Source organism: Scyliorhinus canicula, chromosome 15, assembly GCF_902713615.1.
Source record: "Scyliorhinus canicula chromosome 15, sScyCan1.1, whole genome shotgun sequence".
NCBI lineage: Eukaryota > Metazoa > Chordata > Chondrichthyes > Carcharhiniformes > Scyliorhinidae > Scyliorhinus > Scyliorhinus canicula.
In genome coordinates this window covers 17,968,461-17,990,369 of record NC_052160.1, presented here as the reverse complement: position 1 = coordinate 17,990,369, position 21,909 = coordinate 17,968,461, and the positions used below count along the sequence as shown (strand labels likewise).

The 21,909-nt window shown below is 47.3% G+C and overlaps 1 protein-coding gene across 4 annotated transcripts in view; it reads right to left on the bottom strand.

Moving 5' to 3' along the window:
* The window catches only part of cacna1ha (calcium channel, voltage-dependent, T type, alpha 1H subunit a), an 806,165-nt gene that overhangs the window by 82,751 nt on the left and 701,505 nt on the right, over positions 1 to 21,909 (bottom strand). For 2 of the 4 annotated variants that reach the window (XM_038819421.1, XM_038819422.1), the window contains 5 exons: positions 18,268 to 18,393; positions 12,852 to 12,941; positions 11,707 to 11,920; positions 7,191 to 7,342; positions 5,691 to 5,800 (listed from right to left, as the gene is read on the bottom strand). In XM_038819421.1, coding sequence (XP_038675349.1) covers positions 5,691 to 5,800; positions 7,191 to 7,342; positions 11,707 to 11,920; positions 12,852 to 12,941; positions 18,268 to 18,393 — 692 coding nt within the window. The remainder of the gene's footprint in view (positions 1 to 5,690; positions 5,801 to 7,190; positions 7,343 to 11,706; positions 11,921 to 12,851; positions 12,942 to 18,267; positions 18,394 to 21,909) is intronic. The other 2 variants (XM_038819419.1, XM_038819420.1) reach the window with 1 other exon arrangement.

Below are 21,909 nucleotides of genomic sequence, written 5' to 3'. Positions count from 1 at the left end.
AACCTCCATGGATCCACCCCCTCCATCAGCTCCATGAACTCTCTTAGTTCTTTTGCCATTGCTGGCACCCTGCCCGTTTTCATGCTTGACCGGTCTAAGCCCGGGTCAATAACTGTACTGAAGTCCCCTCCCATGAGCAACCTGTGCGAGTCCAGGTCCGGTATCTTTCCCAGTATCCTCGTTATAAACTCTACATCATCCCAATTTGGCATATACACATTCACTAATACTACCTGCACCCCTCCAGTTTCCCACTGACCATAATGTACCGACTTCCCACGTCCGAGACTTTTTTACCCGCCTCGGACACCACCCGCTTATTGATCATAGTCTATGAATCTAGTCCTGAGTGAAACACCTGGCTGAACCCAGCCATTCCTCAGTCTAACCTGGTCATTTACCTTAAGGTGCATCTTCTGCAACATTACCACGTCCGCCTTCAATCCCCTAAGATGAGCGAACACTCGTGCCCTTTTGGCCAGCCCATTTAACCCTCAAACATTCCAGATGATCAGCCTAGTTGGTGGCTCATTGCGCTCCCCCCCCTCCTCCTCCTCCCTGCCGATCATCCCTTTTTTAGGCCCGCCTCAAGCCCGTGATCCGCGCCTCCACCAGTCCATCCCCAGGCAGCCCCCGCCCCGGACCTCCTCTCTGTCCCTCAGCCCAAGCCCCTCGTTCGTCAGCAGAACATTCACCACCCCCCAGCAACAACACCCTGTAACCCAATCCCTTTCCTAAACCAAACATATGCACACCCCCCACCGTGCTTCTGAGAGCTAGCTCACCCAGCTAGCTTGGTGGCCCCCATCCATGGCGCCAGATAGTCTCCCACCTATTGTTCTTTCCCCACCCTCCCCCCGCTCATACAAACAAACTCCAACATCAAACAATCCCCACACAATTGCCCATCAGAAAAACACCAAAATCAAAACAAGCACACCTCCATCCCCCAACAGTGCAAATGAAAACCTAAACTCACTCAGCTCTACTGCTGGTTCCAACTCAATACAAACGGCACCCAAACATCTTCCATAAAACGCAGAATGAGAAACTTTTTACAAAAACAGAGAAACAAAACAGAGAAAACAAAAACATGAATATCGCAGCCACGTTCAAAAGTTTTCAGTCCTTCGCCAGTCCTTTCTTTCTTGCAAAGTCCAACGCGTCGTCAGGCGACTCAAAATAAAAGTGCTGATCCTCATGCGTGACCCAGAGGCGGGCTGGGTATAACAGTCCAAACTTCACCTTTTTCTTGAAAAGGATCGCCCTGGTCTGATTGAAGCCTGCTCTCCTCCTGGCCACCTCCAAGCTCAAGTGTTGGTAAACCCACAGGATGCTATTGTCCCATTTACAGCTCCGTGTCTGCTTGGCCCACTGCAGAATACGTTCCTTATCCGAGAACCTGTGGAATCTCACCACCATAGACCTTGGGGGATCTCCCATTGAAAGCTTCTTCACAGGAGCTCTGTGAGCCCTATCCACCTCCAAGGGCTGGGAGAATGCCCCATCTCCCAGCAGCTTCTCAAACATGCCTGCGGCGTATGCCCATCGTTCGTTCCTTCAGACCCCTCCGGGAGTCCGACAATTCTTAGATTCTGAGGACCTAAACTGGAGTTAAGGTCCTCTACTTTCTCCAGAAGCTTCTTTTGCTGGTCCCGCAGCATCCCCAGCTCCAGCTCCACTGCGGCCTGATGCTCCTCCTGCTCAGCCAGTGCCTTCTCCACCTTCTGGATCGCCCAATCTTGGGCGTCCAATCTGAATTCCAACCGCTCAATCGACGCTTTTATCGGGTCCAAGCAGTCCCGCTTCTGCGTAGGAAAGCCCTCCTGGATGACTTGCATCAGCTGCTCCATAGACTGATGGGTCGACAAGCCAGAGGTTCACCCCTCTGGCATGCTGTCCCCTGTTGCAACTACAGCCCAAGTCTTCTCTGTTTTTTTGTTTCTGCCCTTACGCACACTTCTCCTTTTCTCCATGCACCGAAGTGGGAATTCAGTAGAGAATTGCCACTGACATCCGTTCTACAATTAAAATCCGTTAAAAAAATCAGGGGAAAAGGTCCAAAACTCCGACCAGAGCGGGAGCCACCAACTGTGTGATTTACACCTTCATAGCCACCACCGGATATCCTCATGAATAAAGTTAACCAGATTTTTTACTTCCTTTCCTCTGTGCAGGATCTTTGGAGAGAGAACCTTTCAGAAAGAAAACTGGAACACCTCTTTTTTGAGAATAAAGTCCTGGGAAGAACTAACTTTTTCAGGTGGACCTGTCTCCTCCACTTAGTTACATCATCTGTATCCAAACAATAAGGCATTGTTCTGTCTCTTCCCACGAGGTGTCCCATGATTTGTTTAGAAGGACCAAATACAATCTCCCTCAAATATTATTTACATCCTAGCTGTCCTTTAAATGTGACACCATTTCATTAACTAGCGAGCTGTGAACAATAAATGCATCACAAATCTGCAAAATCAATGATGACCTCACTTGTATGACTCCTTAATCACAGCTCTAGCAGTCATACTGTTAACCCTGGTTTATATTAGCAAAGAATATAAAATATGTCAATTTAATTAAATTAATCACAGAATGAAATCAAAGAACAATAGAGAGTGAAAGTGTACTGAAATGGGTAAATTAAAGTCAACTCAGGTACAGAAAGGGAATTTAAAAGAGGGAACAAAAGATTGTATTGAGAAAAAAGAGAAAAGTGGAAGGTAAGGAAAAATCAAAATATAATTTGATTATACAATTTTTTTAATTTGGAAAGAATTTATCACCTGAAGGAATTAAACTTCATTATTTAAATTGCTCCCTTTTCGAGCTGGAAGGATCAAACAGTATGCATTACTAATGATGTCTTTCAAAGGTGCTTATGCTCTTAATTACAAGGCCTAATTTTCTGTGGCACATTTATGGGAAATTAATGATTAAATCCAGCAGGTTCTTAGAAAAAACAGGAAGGCTAAGGGTGCGATACTGTTCTTGCAAAGCAGATTGTGGAATGCTGCAAATCGACCAGTAAATTCTGGAAATACATAATTCACGGAGTTTTGCTTAATCCTCAGAGTGTGTTGGTTAATTTATGGATTAATCGTGTTGTTAATGCACTGTTAATTTTCCAGGAGTTGCCCCACCAACGATCCACCCCCTCCCCCCCAACATTCTTTCTTTTGTCAATGTATCGAACTCACTATATCATCAAGGATTCTCCATATTTTATTGATGGCACATAATGCTATTGACCTTGTTATGTTTGATAATAAACATGTCTCTTCCCTGCAAATTAAAAAGCTGATTTTGATTTTGTCAGCCTACAGAAGCTTTTGCAGTCTTCTTCATTCTATGCTAATGGATAATCCTTAATTTAACTTCCTGAAAAGGACATTTTGAGCGCTGTATCACCATTCACATCACCTCTATTTATCACGACTGCACTGTGCATCTTCTGACAGCATCCTTCTACTATCAATTTCTGTTGCATGATTTGGATATGACTTCCCAAGATGCTATAATGCCACTGGAATCAGGCCAGCAGTATTTTAGCAATAATCCACTTTTGGTACACATCAAATTGACTACTAATTATATTTTGTTCTTCCTGTTTGTGCAGTATGTATATCAGTAGTGTAATATCACCAATGCAATATCAATACCCAAAAACGATCTAGCTTCACTTCAAGAATGCTCCCATCCTCTTTCTCTCTGGTACCATGCCTTAAGGTGGCATTAGCAACCATGGGCTTCCACGATTTAAGAAATACAGACCATTAAAAAATGGGATGTGATCCAGCTGCGTTGTGCAATGCGGCCGGTAGATACTAAGCGACCCCTCTTCTGGGATCTATCCAGCTCCCATGCCTCACAAGATCTAACGCGATCTCATGAGACATCGCAATGTGAATCCTACCAATTGTGGATCACTTTTTTGGCAAATCTACACATGAGAGTGAGACAGCTAGGGTGGGATTCTCTCAGCCCGGGGCCAGGCCGGAGAATCACAGCGAAGGGCGCGAATCGCACTACGCCGCCCCAACGCCAGGATGAGATTCTCCGCTTGCCATTTGCGCTGCCGTACTTGGCGCGGCGCCGGTCGGGGGCCGCTCTACGCGGCCCATCCGCCGATTCTCGGTCCAGATTCTCACATCTGCTCTCAGCCGGCGGAACCTTGGTGTGGATGGGTCAGGGGGGGCAGCCTGCGAGGGGGGGCGGGGCGGCCTGCGAGGGGGGGGTCCGACCCCGAGGAGGGCCTCCAATTGTGGCCTGGCCCGCGATCGGGACCAATGCGCATGCGCGGACCCCGCGGCGTCCAGTTGACGCCTAGATCAGCAGCTGGAGCGGCTTAGATCACTCCAGTCCCCCGCTGGCCCCCTGCAGGGGCCAGAATTGCTGATCCTGAGGCCTTGTTGACGACGTCGAGAAACCAAATCTGGCAGTGCCAAGCTGGCACCCTGGCAGTGCCATCTGGGTGCCAGCTTGGCACTGCCAGCTGACAGCTGTCAAGGTGTCAAGCTGGCATTTTCCCCATGCTGCGGATCAGGCCCGGGGATACCCTGCACGGGTTTGGGGGTGCCTGAGGACTCCCTTACAGGTGAGTAGGGCTTTGGGGAGTTTGGGAGTCCCATCGGGGGTCGAGAGATTAGGCTGCCATTTTGTAATGGCGTCCTGACCTCCTTCTGCACTGAGTTTTGGCAAGCGGAGCTCCTCAGTGCAGAAAATGGGACCAAGTGCTGCCACGTTGGGCGTTCCCCACTGAGGCCCTGTATTTACCCGAATGGGCGTTCAATAGCATGGGGTTTATCGGCGCTTTGAGTGCTGAGAAACACCCAGCTCAATGCACTCGCTGCGGGACTCTGTTGAAACTAGCTGACACAGCATGTATTCTCTCTCCCCAAAAAAATATTCTAAGGAGTTGGAGACCAAGACAAGTTCGAGATAAAGATCACAAAGCTTGTGTCCCCCAAATTGAAGGCTCTAGACTCTACAAATGTAAATTAGCTGATAGCAGAATGCCTGCTGGCACTCTGCCAACATGAGGGAACTCAAACCAGGGTGATGAACGGGTGGGGGGGTAAGACTTCTTACTGTTCTCCTCAAAGGGGAAAGCAGTCAATGGTCATCTGAGACTATGGTGACTCTACTTTATCTCTTTAGTAACGATTGAATCAAAATCCATTGCAGAAACTGTCAAGGGCAGAACGGAAAATGTGATGGACCAGCAAAGGGTCTGTTGACTTCTGGCTGAAATTTCCAGTCCTGCAGTCGGGGGGTCTGTAAAATCCCACCCTTATTACCTCTCTATATTTCTACAAATTGACAATTCTCTCCTCCTCTCATTTTTAACTGTGCTCTTTCACACACTTGTGAAATACCTCACTGTTACTTTTGATATTTTTTCCTTGTATTTCTTCCAAACTTTTTCTTATCCTTTATCACTCCTAAATATTTTATACACTGATGTGCTCATTTTCCACTCTTGTCTAGTTTGCAGTCAGGTTTCTGTTCAGTTTAATGGTGAGATTATGCAACATAATTGTAAAGAGAATTAAGTATTTGGAAAGCAACGTGGCAGATAGTTCAAGATTTTAAAAAAACTAGTGCCAGTACAAGTATGATGAACTGAAAAGGGTCTTTTTTGCTGCTATTTTTCTAATTCGCCATCACAGAGGTTAAAAAAAGTGTCTTACCTGTCTTTAAAGAATCTCCTGAAGCCAAATGCAACGAGTTTAAGAATAGATTCAATGACAAAGACGATGGTGAACACGTAGTTACAATACTTCAGAGCTTCCTCAAGTGACTGGGGAGGGCAAGGTAAGGAAAATGCATTGTTAGAATACTCAAGTCAGATTACAGGGTTTAATGAATGATGATATATTATTAACTTTAATCGATAAAGAACAAACACTGCCAGCTGTCGAATATTTCCCACAAGTGACAATGATTCACCAGTCACAAATGTATAAACATGTTCTTTCCATGAGTGGAAATAAAAAGGTATTGTAGTAGAACAAAACAACCATCTTATTTATGAGCCAATATTGTGTTTTATTGTGTTAATAATGATTTATCCTGTACAGACGTTGACCTTTCTTCTGAGAAATGCAAGTTCAAATCTAGCAGAGCCTAATAGATGGAAAATGTTCTTTGTCTCCTGTTCAAAGTTAATTTGAATGGTCTCAATCGAGAGCCAGAGGCTGAGGTGGGCTGGATTTTGGCATGATCTCTGGAACCCAAACAAAAGAAATAGCTGTGATAGGTCGCTGGTCATGATCTTCTCACAGGTGGCCAATTAAGAAGCTACTTCCCTTGTCCAATTAAGGAACCCTTCAAGGGATGGCCTGCAGCTGCAAATGTAGTCCCCTTGCACCATGGGGGCATTTAAAGGCAGCAACGTCCAGGTTCTGACCTCAGGGAGAGAAATGTTACGGCACAGAAAGAGACCATTCAGTCCATCATGTCTGCCCCAGCCAAAAAAGAAAAACTAAAAAAACTTGCAACTCTTCTAACCTCACCTTCCACCACCTGGTTCGTAACCTTGCAGGTTACAGCACTTCAGGTGCAGATCCTTTCGAATGAGTCGAGGGTTTTGGCCTCCACTACAAAATCAGGCAGCATATTCCAGACATCTTCATGACCCTTATAATCCTTCTATCAATCATCTTAAATACGTGCCCCTGGTAATTGACCACTGTTCCTGGACATCATGAAGATCCTGGCAACATCACTAAAGACAGGCAAGAATGCTCGGAGACAGGATCATATTGGAGATTCTCGTTTTTTTCTCCCATTCCGGCATGCAAATCAGTGTCTGAATGTGCCAGTGCGTCAGCAAATCAAAAATGTCACAGTGGAAGAATGTAGCTGCTTTTTGAGAATGAAGGAGTGGCATATTAATGGAACAAGGCAGCAGAAGCTTATTCTCCACCCTGCCCTAACTGTGCCCCTAAAATGTAAAGCATCCTTGAACTAATATTTCCCAACCTTGACAAGAATAAAAATAGTAAAGAAAACAATTTTTAAAACCGCACATTTCAAAAACACGTAAGCTGAAGAGTTATGTGGTGTCAACAAAGTATTTTATTATAATTATTCACAAACTCTCAAGTTTAAATTTACAGTTTATGGGCCATCCAAAGCATTTTTGATCTATATGAAGATTATATGGCTGCCTTTTTGTGCACACTTACAATTGGTTGGTGGTAGTGTTCCATGGACATAGTGATAACATTTATACCAATAATGAATGTGATAAATAGGTCCAGGTAGTGGTTGGTACACAACTTATGGATGTGAAGTCGAACAGGAGAGTAATCAGCATAATAAGGTCTGCGTTGGGCTTCTGGTGGAGACAGGAGCAAAAAAAAGAAACTTGATCACTTTGAGCTTCCATAGGGAAAATAATAGACAGCAACGTAGCAATGTTCACATATTTGATTTTTACATTCACTTATTGAACATACTAAAATCACTTAACTTCTGAGCTAATCCTGGCATGAGTCAGCACCAATGATCTGAGCTAAGTATGGGTTATCAATGGTGGTGGTGTAGACATACGCTGCATTTTTTCATTGTGTTATAGACTTGGAATCCCACAATTAAATTGCAGATTCCACTGAAATTTACACTCTCAGACCATGACCTCTCGATTTCATCAATGTAAAACCTGGAGAGTCGCATGGGCCAGAGGGTGTGAGAATAAAGCGAAGAGGCCAGCATCACATCAATTCCGTTTATCTAAACCACCAGTGGAACAGCCTTGAAGTTTTATGTGAAGGAGCACAACTAGTCAAGCATCTTTTACAACCAAAGAGCAATGTCTGAATGCAAGATATGAAACTAGAAGATAACATTTTTTTTTAGAAGGATAGAAATTAATAAGTCAGTGGTAAAAATTCACACATGCAATTTTGTGGGCTTCTGTTAAAGACATTTCCTAAATGATGCAATAATTAAAATAGTGAGTTGGGTCTGGCTGGAGGGGAACTTGTGCAAGGAGATGAGTTTGAGGGTCCTGGTAACGGCTCCATTGCCGTTCTCCCCAGCAAAGTATCGGAGTAGCCCGGTGGTGGAGTATTCAATTAGGATTTGGTATCAGCTGAGGAGGCACTTTAAACTAGGTCACATGTCGGTGTTCAATCAGTGGGAATAGTTGGTTTGTGCCCATGGGGGGATGTCTAGAAAGTGGCAGGAGGAAAGGATAGTATGAATTCGTGACTTGTTTGTGGAGGGTAAGTCCACAAACTTACAAACTTTGGAGGAGTTGCGGGAGAGGTTTGAGTTACCAAGTTGGAGTGAGTTTAAGTGTTAGCATGTGCGGGATTTTACGCGGAAGGAATTGCCCTAATTTCCTCAGGTGCCGGAGTACACGCTGCTGGAGAGGTAGTTGCTCCCAGATGTGTCGGGAGACGGAAGGATTGGGGATATGTATGGGTGGTTCGTGAAGAAAAGAGCGGCCTTAGTGAAAGGGATTAAGCAGAAACGGGAGAAGGATTTGGGGATGGAGATGGGGGGGGGGGGGGGGGGAGTGTGGAGTGAACGGTCAAGCCCTCTTGCGCAAGGATGATCCTTATACAGTTCAAGGTGGTGCATAGGACCCATATGAATCAGGCCTGGATGAGTGGGTTCTTCCCGGGAGTGGCGGGTGTGTGCAAGAGGTGTGGGAAGGGGCCAGCAAACCATTCCCACATGTTTTGGGGGTGTAAAAAATTGGAAAGCTTTTGGGAGGCAGTGTTCGAGAGTCTGTCGAGGAATGTGAGGGTGAAGCTGATGCCGGAACCTATGGTCATGCTTTTTAGGGTGTCGGAGGTGCCTGGTGTGCAGGAGGGGAAGGGGGCCGATGTCGCGGCGTTCATCTCTCTGATTGCCCAGCGACCGATTCTCTTAAATATTGGTGGTCGACAGGCCACCAGGGGTCGCGACATGGTTGGGGGAACTATATGAGTTCCTCAGGTTGGAGAAAATTAGGTTTGCCCTCAGGAGACCGGAGGAAGGGTTTATAGTGTGGCAGAGGCTGTTTCTGTCCATGTTTGAGGACTTGTTTGTTGTGGGTGGGGGTGGGGGGTGTTGTGTATTAAAAGGGGGAAAATTGAACTAACTATATGTACTTTGTCTTGTTGGTCATATGTGGATGTTTTTTAAGGGTGTTTGGAACAAAATATATCTGAAAAAATTAAAATAGTGAGTTACACAGTAATTAATTGTTCTTAATGGGTCATGCTATTAACTTTGTCACAGAGTTTTGCTTTGAAGAGAAATAAAGTTAAGGTAAATGTTTTAGAATGCATTAAAGCCAAACTAACAATTCCATGAATAGATCTCGTTCATGATATGGATCTAATTTGTTCTATTGCCACAATCGATGTGAGAAATATCCCATGCAATTATTACATGCTTGCTTTGCATTAACACATGCAATTTGCCATGCAATGCTGCATTGCATAATGCTAGGTTAGGGAAAATATTATAGGGGTTGTCACAGCTGAGAGAACAGGGGAGGAAGGAAGTCAATTATATTAAGCAGGAGAGGTGTTTTTTAGGTCCTCCAAAACAAATGATGTGCGTGGAAGGAACATTCCACTCAAGGTTGTTAGTAACTGTTATTTATCATGAGAAGCTACCACTTTAAAGCACTACACAAGTATATGCAAGAGATATTAATGACCTAATCTATCCAAGGTAATTCGGAGAGTATTTCATTCTTCACTCTATTGAGTTGCATACATGACTTGGATTTGTTGTTGCCTTTTTGCTGCAATTCCTCTCACTTTGTACAAAGAGAATTGCGGGGTTGACTTTCTGCCATCTGTTTGGCCGGCAATAACAATGTATTTTCATTGCCATAGAGGTTACTTTTATTCAAGTACATTTACTAATATCACTTATTATCTTGGACATTGTTGTAGATCAAGCACATTGTACAGCTGTTATTGCTTTAACAGCACTATTAAAATAGTATTAAATCTACGATCTGCTGCAATAATACAAATGGTTTAGGATCTGAACAATGCATGATAACCTTCCTTGCAGGGCACAAAAACATTCCCATTAATGATATTGCTGGTGAGAAAATCAGAATACATTCAGAATGTATAAATAGTTGCACAATTGGACAAGAAGCGTCCAAACTGCCACCTCAAAGAGCTTATAAAATGACAGCACAATGCAAGTTGCAGTGAGATTATTGAGTAAAATTTCAGAAAGAGAAGTGACAATCAACCTACTCCAGTGGGTGACTGACTTCGGTATGTTAGATTTATTTAGTTTCCTCCAAAGGCAAGGGCGTGCTCCGAGCATCCTGAGTTGTGAAAGTCCAATCCTCCCTTAATGAAAAATTATAATTCTGCAGCGCCTGAGTTAAAATGTGTCATGAATATATTTATAAGGAATTATGATTCACTGTCTAAAATTACAGAAAGAGTTATGGAATAGAATTTCATTTTTACATGGAGGCCGTGGAATTACATTAAAATTTAGAATCATTTTTTCAAGCATTTTCACAGAATTTGCAGTGCAGAAGGAGCCATTTGGTCCATCGGGTCTGCACCAGCTCTTGTAAAGAGGACCCCACTTCAGCCCACACCTCCACCGTATCCCCGCAACCAAGTAACCCCACCTAACCTAAGGGCAATTTGGCAAGTCCAATCCACCTAACCTGCACATGTTTGGGCTGTGGGTGGAAACCGGAGCACCCGGAGGAAACCCACACAGACATGGGGAGAACGTGCAGACTCCGCACAAACAGTGACCCAAGCTGGGAATCGAACCTGAGAAGCAACAGTGCTAACAGCTGTGCTACCGCGCCGCCCTCTGCAGTTATCTTTTGAGGAGAAAGAAATAGATCTACATTGGTAGGACAACTAGGTTGTTTCAAATAGTGTAAAAGTGAGCCATGGAAATGTCCACAGCATTGACCATCCTACCCTCCTGGTTAAAGGAAATCAGAAGTGGGGAGAAGTAACTTAGTTTGTGATTAAAATAACTGAATGCTGAAATAAAACACAACATACATTTTACAATTTTTCAATGAAACTACCTAGCAGCAAAAGATCAAGTGGACCATATTCCTTCTAACCACAATACCTATATGGTAGTATTTTATCAGCAGGTTGTGACAAAGGACACCACTAAAACATACAACACAAAACCATACATCTTTCTGAGTCGGCCAAATTCAACCAAAACTTTGGGACTTCTCAGGATTACTACTCATGCCATCTGTGAAATGGAAAAACAATCCCTTACAATCAAAATTTCCTATTTTTCTCTATCGTCTAATAAGGTATGTGTGTTGTAATAACATGAAATTTCTACAATTGGCAATCAGGAATGTATAGTTATGAAATGTGTATATGAAGTCCATTTAGTAATGAGTTAAATATGTTTCAATATTGTTGGGAAGTATAATTAGATAACTAACATGTTACTGGGTAACAAAAGAGATGTTTTATTTTTAACCAGCAAATATTGTTGTATATCTTCCACCCCAACAAACATCATAAGGGATTTTATCTGTAGGGATTAGGAATTTTTTCAAGTTAAAGAAAATTGAAATAAATTATATCTTTAAAAAACTGCAATGCAATCAGTACTTTCAGGTCATCATGCAATTTGAGCTCAGCATGCACTGGCATGCTGTGGGGGGGTCACATTTCCTTCCCAGTTTGGATACAGGCAAGGCTCAGAAAGATTAAACGTACTACCGACCAGCCAGGCACAGTTCCTTACTCCTGCGCTTTTTCTCTAGCCGCCGCAGACGTTTCTCCTCCCGCCGGCGGGCCTCCTCGGCCTCCTGGTGCTGCCGGCACTTATGGAAGTTCTCCACCACAACCCCCACAAACATGTTTAGCACGAAGAAGCTCACAATCAGGAGAAAGGAGATGAAATACAGAAGCATCCATGGGTTGTGGTTCCTTTGTGGCTGCAGAGGGGGAAAGAAAAGAGTGGATTTAGAACAAACATTGTTGAGAATTGGTTTCTACCATCGGGTTCTTCATAAAGAAAAATAGAGCATTTTTGATTTCATGTTACAATCAGTTCCATGTGTTTGCGCAGGGGTGCTTCACAACAGATTGATATTTACCAAGGTTACATTGAATTTACAGCAGAGAAACAGGCCGTTTGACCCTACCTCCAGTGCCAGTGTTTATGCTCCACATGAGCCTCCTCCCATCCTAACTTAATCGAACCACACTGATGAAAATTCAGTTGCCTGAATCGTCAACACTTTTTTTTTACACATGATGTGGAGATGGTGGCATTGGACTGGGTGGGCATAGTAAGAAGTCTTCAAACACCAGGTTAAAATCCAACAGGTATGTTTTGAATCACTAGCTTTCGGAGCGCAGCTCCTTCATCAGGTGAAGGAGCTGCGCTCCAAAAGCTAGTGATTCAAAACAAACATGTTGGACTTTAACCTGGTGTTGGAAGACTTCATTTTACACAGGTATTGCCTGACCTGCAGTGTTTCCAGCATTTTCTGTTTGTATTCTTTCATGTACTTACTCAGCTTTTCCTTAAATGCATATATACTAGTCTCCTCAACTATCCCTTATGGTAGAAAGTTCCACATTCTAACAACTCCCTTGGTAAAGATGTTTCTTCTGAATTTTTTTATTGGATTTATTAGTAACTTTCTTACATTTGTTACACTTGGTTTTGGGCTTCCACAAGTGGAAATATTGCAAATAACCGTGCCATTAAATGTAATACTAGTATTATTACAAAAAGCACCATTAGTTCTGGTTACATATATCTATAGCAACTCATTCTATATGAAATATAAAAACAAACTGTAGGCTGAGTTTAAATTTTTTAAAGAGGATTACATACATAGATTGTTTTCGTATTACCTGCTTATCTATTCCTATAGCATCCAGACCATCATACATTATATTTACCCAACCATCTTTGGAGGATAAAACGAAGAGTGACATCAATGCCTAGAAAGCAATAGAGAGAGGTCGATCAGTTTTCCTAAAATATTTGGTTCCTTTCAAAATGAATTGTTAGGATACTGGAACAGACCCCAATGTATGTCAGGAAACTGGATGAGAAACCCCAACAATTTTGCATTTTGTAAACTGTGGGGAAAGGATACTTCACCCCCAGGAATAATTCCACTGACAAATAGGGATCTTTTATATTATAACAAACTTTATTCTTTACACAGGACCAACTGCATTCCCATCACAGAAAATAGCTTCCAATTAATTGTGAAACAATTCTTAATAATAGAAGAAAACATTTTAACTTGTAACTTGGGAGTCTCCAACTCCAATCAAGCAAAGCCCACAGATTGAAACCACTTGCAAATAAAGTTAGCTAGCACAGAGATACTCACTGTCCTGTGTGTAGAGAGTTGCTTTCAGTAAAGGAGAGAGGCCCTTTCAGACACAAGCTGCTGGTCCTTCTGACTGTGGCAGATTAAAAACTAAACTGCCTGCTACAGACCTGGCTCCTCCCGTTAATTATATAACCTCTATCTCACTAACTGTCTTATGACCTGCTTACCTAAATCTAAACATAATGGGCAGATTTCTCTGATCGTTGAGATTCTCTATTCCCACCGGCAGCACACCGTCACCTGCACATTTCCCGGCGGCTTGGGGTGGCTTCAATGGGAAATCCCATTGACAAACGGCGGGAGTAGCCACCGTCGCCATCGAACGGTGCGCCACCAAGAAACACATGGCGGGGAAACTGAGAATTCTGCCCAATGTCTCAAATTACCTACTCTCAGCAACTAGCAATCATTACAAAGTTCCATTTGGCCTCTGCGTTTAAACAAATATATGGTTGGAATGAATGATGATCTCACTTCTATGGCATCTTAAATGCACCTTTTGCAGCCAAACAGCCTCCCTGTATGTTAAACCAGGATTTTAAAAAAATATTACTACAAAATATGTATATGGCTTTTAATAACATTACTGCAAAAGATATATATATAATACAATAAAAATATCCACCATTCATCACAGAATCCAAAGATTGACAAGTAAAATACAACTTATTCCAAGCAAAATTATCTGCAAAAACAACTAAATTATACTGTTTGTCTGAATACCTCAGAATTGTTGTCAGATGATAATGAAGCAATGTTTTCTGTCCATCTTAAATACTTTAGCACATTGGTATTTTGCTATTGGATCAGAGAAGTAATAAAATGCACAGTAGCACAGTGGTTAGCACTGTCGCTTCACAGTGCCAGTGTCCCGAGTTCGATTCCCAGCTTGGGTCACTTGCTGTGTAGCGTCTGAATGTTCTCCTCCTGTCTGCATGGGTTTCCTCCGGGTGCTCCGGTTTCCTCCCACAAGCCCCGAAAGATGTGCTTGTTAGGTGAATTGGACATTTTGAATTCTCCTTTTGTATACCTGAACAGACGCCGGAGTGTGGCGACTAGGGGTTTTCACAGTAACTTCATTGCAATTGTGGTGAATGTATTCACCTAATACATGAGCTGCCTGTATAATGATGTGACCTATGACCTGGAAGTGGTGATACGAGCTACTTCCCGGTACTGTACTGGAACACCGGTGGGCTCCCCCTCTGGCTCCGCCCTCACCGGGGCTATATATAGGCCGGCCACCTGTGGGTGGCACTCATTTGGACAGCTGGCTCTGGCAGGCGAGTTCATGGTTAATAAAGCCTAATATTCACTCACTCTCACGGTCTCTCAGTGAATTGACGGTATAACAATTCATTAACCATCGACAGCACCATGGAAGCCACTCTAAAGCCACATAAGCCAGAACTCGACACGGGCACGTCAGAGGCCAAGGAGATATTCGAACATTGGCTTCACTGCTTCGAGGCCTATCTCGACTCCTCCACAACGCCTCCCACGGAAACCCTCAAACTGCGACTCCTCCACGCTCAGGTGAGCCAAACCCTCAAGGCACATTTTGTGAATGCGTAAACGAGGTGTTCGCCCGACACCACCTCACTACTCACCGTCAACGTGCCGGGGAATCGCTGGACGAGTACCTGGAAACTCTGACTCTACTCGCGAGGAACTGCAGCTATCAGGATGTGACGGCGGAGGAACACATGAACCTACAGATCCGGGACACCTCCGTGGCTGGGGTCCGCTCAAACTACATCAGGCAGTGCCTGCTGGAAAACGGGACCTCTGACCTGCGGGACACAGTAAAGCTAGCTACCTCGTTAGAGGTGGCCTACCAGAGCCTCAGTGCGTTCCCCGCGGGCCCGGCGAACCCCTCGTGGACACCATAGTCGCAGCCCCCATCGGACCCGACTACGTCACAGGCCTGTGCTGCGCGCCTACCAGCCCAGCCCGGGGAACCGCAGTGCTACTTCTGCGGCCAGGGTCAACACCCCTGACAGCGTTGCCCAGCCCGCACAGCGACGTGCAGAGACTGTGGGAAAAAGTCTGTCTGGGCCGACCTAATGGCCAGCAGGAGCAGGCGGTACAGTTCCCTAGACATGACTTCTATCAAGTCGGAGGTCCAGCGACTGTTGAGTGAAGGGAATATCGAGACCAGCAACAGGCCCTGGAGAGCGCAAGTCGTGGTCATCCGGACCAGGGAAAAGAATCGGATGGTTGTGGACTACAGCCAGACCATTAACCGGTTCACGCAACTGGATGCATACCCGCTCCCCCGCATAGTGGAGATTGTCAACCAGATCGCACAGTACCGTGTGTTCTCAACGGTCGATCTGAAGTCGGCCTACCACCAGCTCCCAATCCACCTGGAAGAGCGCCGGTACACTGCCTTCGAAGCAGCCGTCCGACTTCCACTTCCTGAGGGGTCCCCTTCGGCGTCACTAATGGGGTCTCCGTCTTTCAGAGAACGATGGACCGAATGGTGGACCAGTACGGTTTGCGGGCTACATACCCATACTTGGACAATGTTACCATCTGCGGCCTTGATCAGCAGGACCACGACGCCAACCTTCAGAGGTTCCTCCAGGCCGCCCAATCCCTCAACCTCACATATGAATAAAGAGAAGTGCTTTTCCGCACTACCCGACTGGCCATCCTCGGCTACGTCGTGGAGAATGGAGTCCGAGGTCCCAACCCCGACCATATGCACCCCCTCACGGAATTCCCCTCGCCCCACAGCCTGAAGGCCCTCAAACGATACCTGGGGCTGTTCTCCTACTACTCCCAGTGGGTCCCCAACTATGTGGACAAAGCCCGCCCACTTATTCAAACCACCACTTTTCCCCTAACGGTTGAGGCCCGCTCAGCCTTCAGCCACATCAAGGCCGACATCACCAAGACCGCAATGCACGCGGTGGAAGAGTCCGCCCCTTTTCAGGTAGAGAGTGATGCGTCAGACGTCACACTGGCCGCCACACTCAACCAGGCGGGCAGGCCAGCAGCATTCTTCTCTAGAACCCTCCACGCTTTCGAAATCTGACACTCCTCGGCTGAGAAGGAAGCACAAGCCATAGTGGAAGCCGTGCGGCACTGGAGGCACTACCTTGCAGGTAGGAGGTTCACCCTCGTCACCGACCAGCGGTCGGTCGCCTTCATATTTGACAACACACAATGGGGCAAAATACAAAATGACAAAACCTTGAGGTGGAGGATCGAACTCTCCACCTACAATTACGATATCGTCCTAGGAAGCCGCAGCGTGCAAGATGACCGACTTCGGGCTATCGAAGCTTTATTAAGGCCCGCAATCTGCCCTTCTCCACTGAGGAGGTCAAGGCAATGACCAGGGACTGCCAGGTCTGCGCGGAGTGCAAACCGCACTTCTACCGGCCAGACAAAGCCCGCCTGGTAAAGGCCTCCCCGCCCTTTTAGCGCCTAAGTTTTGACTTCAAAGGATCCCCTCCACTAACCGGAATATATACTTTCTCACCGTCATGGATGAGTACTCCCACTTCCCCTTCGCTGTCCCCTGCCCCGACATGACCTCAGCCACCATATAAAGGCACTGCACAGCATCTTCACACTGTTCGGTTTCCCTGCTTACGTCCAGGGGCACATCGTTCATGAGCGATGAGCTATGTCAGTACCTACTCAGGAAAGGCATCACCTCGAGCAGGACTACGAGCTACAACCCGCAGGGAAACGGGCAGGTGGAGAGGGAGAACGCGACGATATGGAAGGCAGTCCTCCTGACCCTCCGGTCTAGAAGTCCCCCCATCCCCCGCTGGCAGGATGTCCTCCCCGACGGCCTCCACTCCATTAGATCACTCCTCTGCACAGCCACGAATGAGACCCCTCACGACTGTTAGTTATGTCTTCCCTGAGAAGTCCATCTCCGGGGTCTCGCTTCCATCTTGACTGACAGCTCCGGGATCTGTCCTACTCCGGAGGCATATGAGGAGCCATAAGACCGATCCCCTGGTCGAGAGGGTCCAGTTGCTGCACGCCAACCCCCAGTACGCCTACAACGCGCACCAGGACGGAGGGCAAGATACGGTCTCCCTACGGGAACTGGCGCCAGCTGGTTCCCCTGCCAACGGCCCCCCTCCCCGGTGCCTACCAACACCCCCAGCGCCCCTTACACCCCCCTGGGTCTCCTGTATCGTCCCGCGCTGGCACTGCCGTCACCCACCAGCCCCCTGCCTACCCCCAACCGTCTCCGACATGCCGGACTGAGGCTCAAGTTCCAGACACAACGCCCCTGGATGCACCACCTGCAACAACCGTGCCCACCGCATCGCCAGAACTGAGGAGGTCTAAAAGAACGATCCGGCCTCCAGACAGACTGAATATTTAATGACCCCACGTCACCCCTACTGGACTTGATTTTTTTAACGGGGGTGAATGTGGTGAATGTATTCACCTAATGCGTGAGCTGCCTGTATAATGATGTGACCTATTGTGACCTATGACCTGGAAGCGGTGATACGAGCTACTTCCAGGTACTGTACTGGAACTCCGGTGGGCTCCGCCTCTTCCTCCGCCCTCACCGGGGCCATATATTGGCCGGCCACCTGTGGGTGGCACTCATTTGGATAGCTGACTCTGGCAGGCGAGTTCATGGTTAATAAAGCCTAATGTTCACTCACTCACACGGTCTCTCAGTGAACTGACGGTGTAACAGCAGTGTTGATGTAAGCCTACTTGTGACACTATTAAAGATTATTATTATTAAATTACGACTTGCAATTAACATCCCATGTTACAGACACCACTACTTTACCAAAAACAGCACTATAATCTCCAGAATTTTGTTCTATCTCCTTTTTAGAACAATAGTATTAAATTTACAAGTTGTCTTTTCATATCATGCTTTCTCCAATTGATTATTTCCACTCAATCGACAACTTAAAACATACCTGTCCCAGATTGTCAAAATTATATTTACGGCGCACCCATTTGAAGTTAGCTTGCAAACATTCCGACTTGTTCGTGATATTTCTGGTGTCATGTCCATCACAATGGTAGAACTTGCCTTTAAACAACTGCAAAAAAACAGATTTACGAAGAACAATATGAGACCATGTATACATCAGGTTTAAAAAGCAACCGTAGCCTCTTCAACCCCTTGCTCTAAAACCTTCCTTACCTGCTTTACCAGAACCCTCTTGAAATTTCCCTTTGGGGATACTGTCTTTGGAGGTGTGACCTGGGGCGGGATTCTCCCCTACCCGGCGGAGGAGGGGTCCCGGCGTAGCGGAGTGGCGCCAACCACTCCGGCGTCGGGCCTCCCCAAAGGTGCAGAATTCTCCGCACCTTTAGGGGCCAAGCCCTCACATTGAGGGGCTAGGCTCGTGCCGGAGCAGTTGGCACCACACCGACTGGCGCCCAAACCGGCTCCAGCGGCCTTTGACGCCCGTCGCCCGGTGCTGGGGCTGGCCGAAAGGCCTTCGCCGGTTCGCGCATGCGTGCTGGGGGATTTTCTTCCGCCTCTGCCATGGTGGAGGCCGTGGCGGCGGCGGAAAAAAAAAGAGTGCCCCACAGCACTGGCTCTCCCGCCGATTGGTGGGCCCCGATCACGGGCCTGGCCACCGTGGGGGCACCCCCCGGGGTCTGATCGCCCTGTGCCCCCCCAGGACCCCGGGGGCCCACTCGCGCCGCCAATCTCGCCGCCTCCAGAGGTGGTTCAAACCACGGCAGCGGGAAAGGCCTCCCAGCGGCGGGACTTCGGCCCATCGCTAGCCGGAGAATCGCCGCAGGGGGCTCGCCGATCGGCGGGTGGTGTTTCCCGCCCCCGCCAATTCCCGGGTGGCGGAGAATTGCTGCCACGGTGGGGGCGGGATTTTCGGCGGCCCCGGGCGATTCTCCGACCCTGCGGGGGGGGTCGGAGAATTTCGCCCCTGAAGTGTCAATAGCTCAGCATGATAATTCAGATATAATTTACAGTGCAGAAGGAGGCCATTCGGCCCATCGAGTCTGCACCAGCTCTTGAAAAGAGCACCCTACCCAAGCCCACACCTCCATCCTATCTCCATAACCCAGTAACCCCACCCAACACTAAGGGCAATTTTGGACACTATGGGCAAATTAGCATGGACAATCCACCTAACCTGCACATCTTTGGTCTGTGGGAAGAAACCGGAGCACCCGGAGGAAACCCACGCAAACACGGGGAGAACGTGCAGACTCCTCACAGATAGTGACCCAAGCCGGAAATCGAACCTGGGACCCTGGAGCTGTGAAGCAGTTGTGCTAACCACTCTGCTACCGTGCTGCCCACGTATGGTACAATTTCTGTTAATCCTCAGACCTCTTGTTCAGGTGTCTGCTGCTGTTGGACTACTCAGTCTGAATCCAAAAACAGGACCAAATGAATTTCTACCTCATGAAGTCGACAAAATCATTTGCTTAAAGCTAGGAAGTAGAAAAATCCATGTAATGCAGAAAGGGTTAATAGGTCGGCCCATGAGAGTCTCCTCCTCTCCAATCACTGATTCAGCTTACAGTACATGACTGAGAGAATATCACAATAGAAAAGAGAGAATGCTTTTACCTATATTATTCAATCTTTACAAAATTGTTACAACTAAAGTTTTGAAACCGAGGGAAGGATTTAACGGAAAAGTTTCTAAGGACCCGATTTAACAGCCGCGTCATGCTCGAGCGAGAGTGTGACACGACCGTTAGGTCGCAGAAGAGGCCAAATTCAGGAGCCGCACCGGGCGCCGATCGGTTTGCGATCTAACTGGCCCAACCCCATTGGCAAGAACCGAATCCCGTCATCATGGCATAGCGAGAAACCAATATTCACCAATTAAAGCCAATCTCAGTACCATTAACGGGAACGACCCCTATCTAATGGCCTCCCAGCAAGCAGTCACATGGACACCGATTAGTACACCTTTTTATAAATTGACAGGAGGGCTGCTGTGGGGATCTGAGGATGTGAGTAACCATCTTCGATCCCGGGCAGTGAGCCCGTGGGCACTGGGGTTGCTGCCCAGTGCTTGGGATAGGGTGGGGAGGTGTGGTGCTCCTGGGCTAGGGGGGTGGAGTGGTTGTCTCAGCACCCGTGGGTCCGCCATGCCACCCACTGGATCGTGTGTATCCATAACGGGAGCAACACCAGCTCTTGTATGTCTGTTCCACCGACCACCTATAACTCCCACTGACCGTGGCAGCCTCTGGTCGCACAGCTGAAGGCTATTGCTAACAGGGAATTGGTAATTGTAGTATTGTTAGCATTTCACAGCTCCCAAGTGGATTCGTGTGGGTGGACCTGCCATGTCACAGTTGGGAATTACTGCCTAGCGCGAGGCCTGGATGCTCTGACTGAACACTGGAGGCCTGAACACAACAGTTGCAGCAGCCAACATCCACACACTCAGGGGTTGGGCCTCAGCACATGGGACATACCCCTGACCTTAGGGTGCGTATGTGCAGCGGTGAGGGAACCAGCGCCCAGTCCAGGTAACGTTACCAGCTGGAGTCTGGGGTACAGAGATTTGGGCCCGGTGCCCAGGAGCCCCCGCTGCAGCCGGGGGTGCATGGACAGGGCAGGTTGGATGGCCCCCTGAGGGTTGGAAGGGGGTAAGAAAGGGGGGAGAGAACCATGGGGGACAGGAGAGTCCCAGAGTGGGAGCCATCGCTAATCGTCAGTTGCTCACCTTTCCAATTCTTTACAGATATTACATAAGATGGATGATATCTTGGACCCTGTGACAGCTGCCCTCACAGTGCTGCTGGAAGGCCAGGTGCTGGCGAAGACAGCAGCAGCAACATCGACAGAGGTTCACCTCACACTCTGAAGTCCCGGCCGCCCATCAGGCCAGGGAGGGACCCAGAGGGGGAGACCGGAGCCAGCCCAAGGTGTACTGGTGTCGCTGGTCTTTCGAGCAGATGACGTACAGCGGGTGCTGCAAGTGGCTCTGCCTCAACAAGGGGATGGTGCCGCACATGTGCCATGTCCTTGGGGACTTGGAACCGCATGGAGGAGGAGGATACACTTTCCTGGACATCAAGGTCACCGCAACCCTGAACAGTTACACCTCAGGATCATTCCAGGGTTCGAGCGGGGACTTGAGTGGCATTTCACAAGCTGCAGCCCACAAGTGCATCCGTGAAGTCACGGGGTAGCTACCTATATAAACTTTTTCTGGGTAGCAGGATGATTCCTCGCCCAGGGGGTAATAGAAGGCACGTATGTTGGCTTGCATGTCCTGGGGGTCTGGGGGGGGGGGGGGGGGGGGGTCCAGGGGGTGCCCTTGATTTACAGGGAGGTGCTCCACTTCCTGAATGTTCAACTTGTGTATGACCATCACATGAAAATCATGTACGTTTGCATGCTTCCACGGGAGTGTGCATGACAGCTACATCCTGGGGCAGTTGGAGATCGCCAACCTCTTCGAGGACCCCAGGATGGCCAGTTGGCTCTTGGGGGATAAGGTGTACCAACTCAGTACTTGGCTAATGACACCAGTACAGAGGCCAATGACCAATGCGGAGACCTGATACAACGTGGCCCATGTGGCTACCCAAGTTGTCATTGACTGTTGCATCGG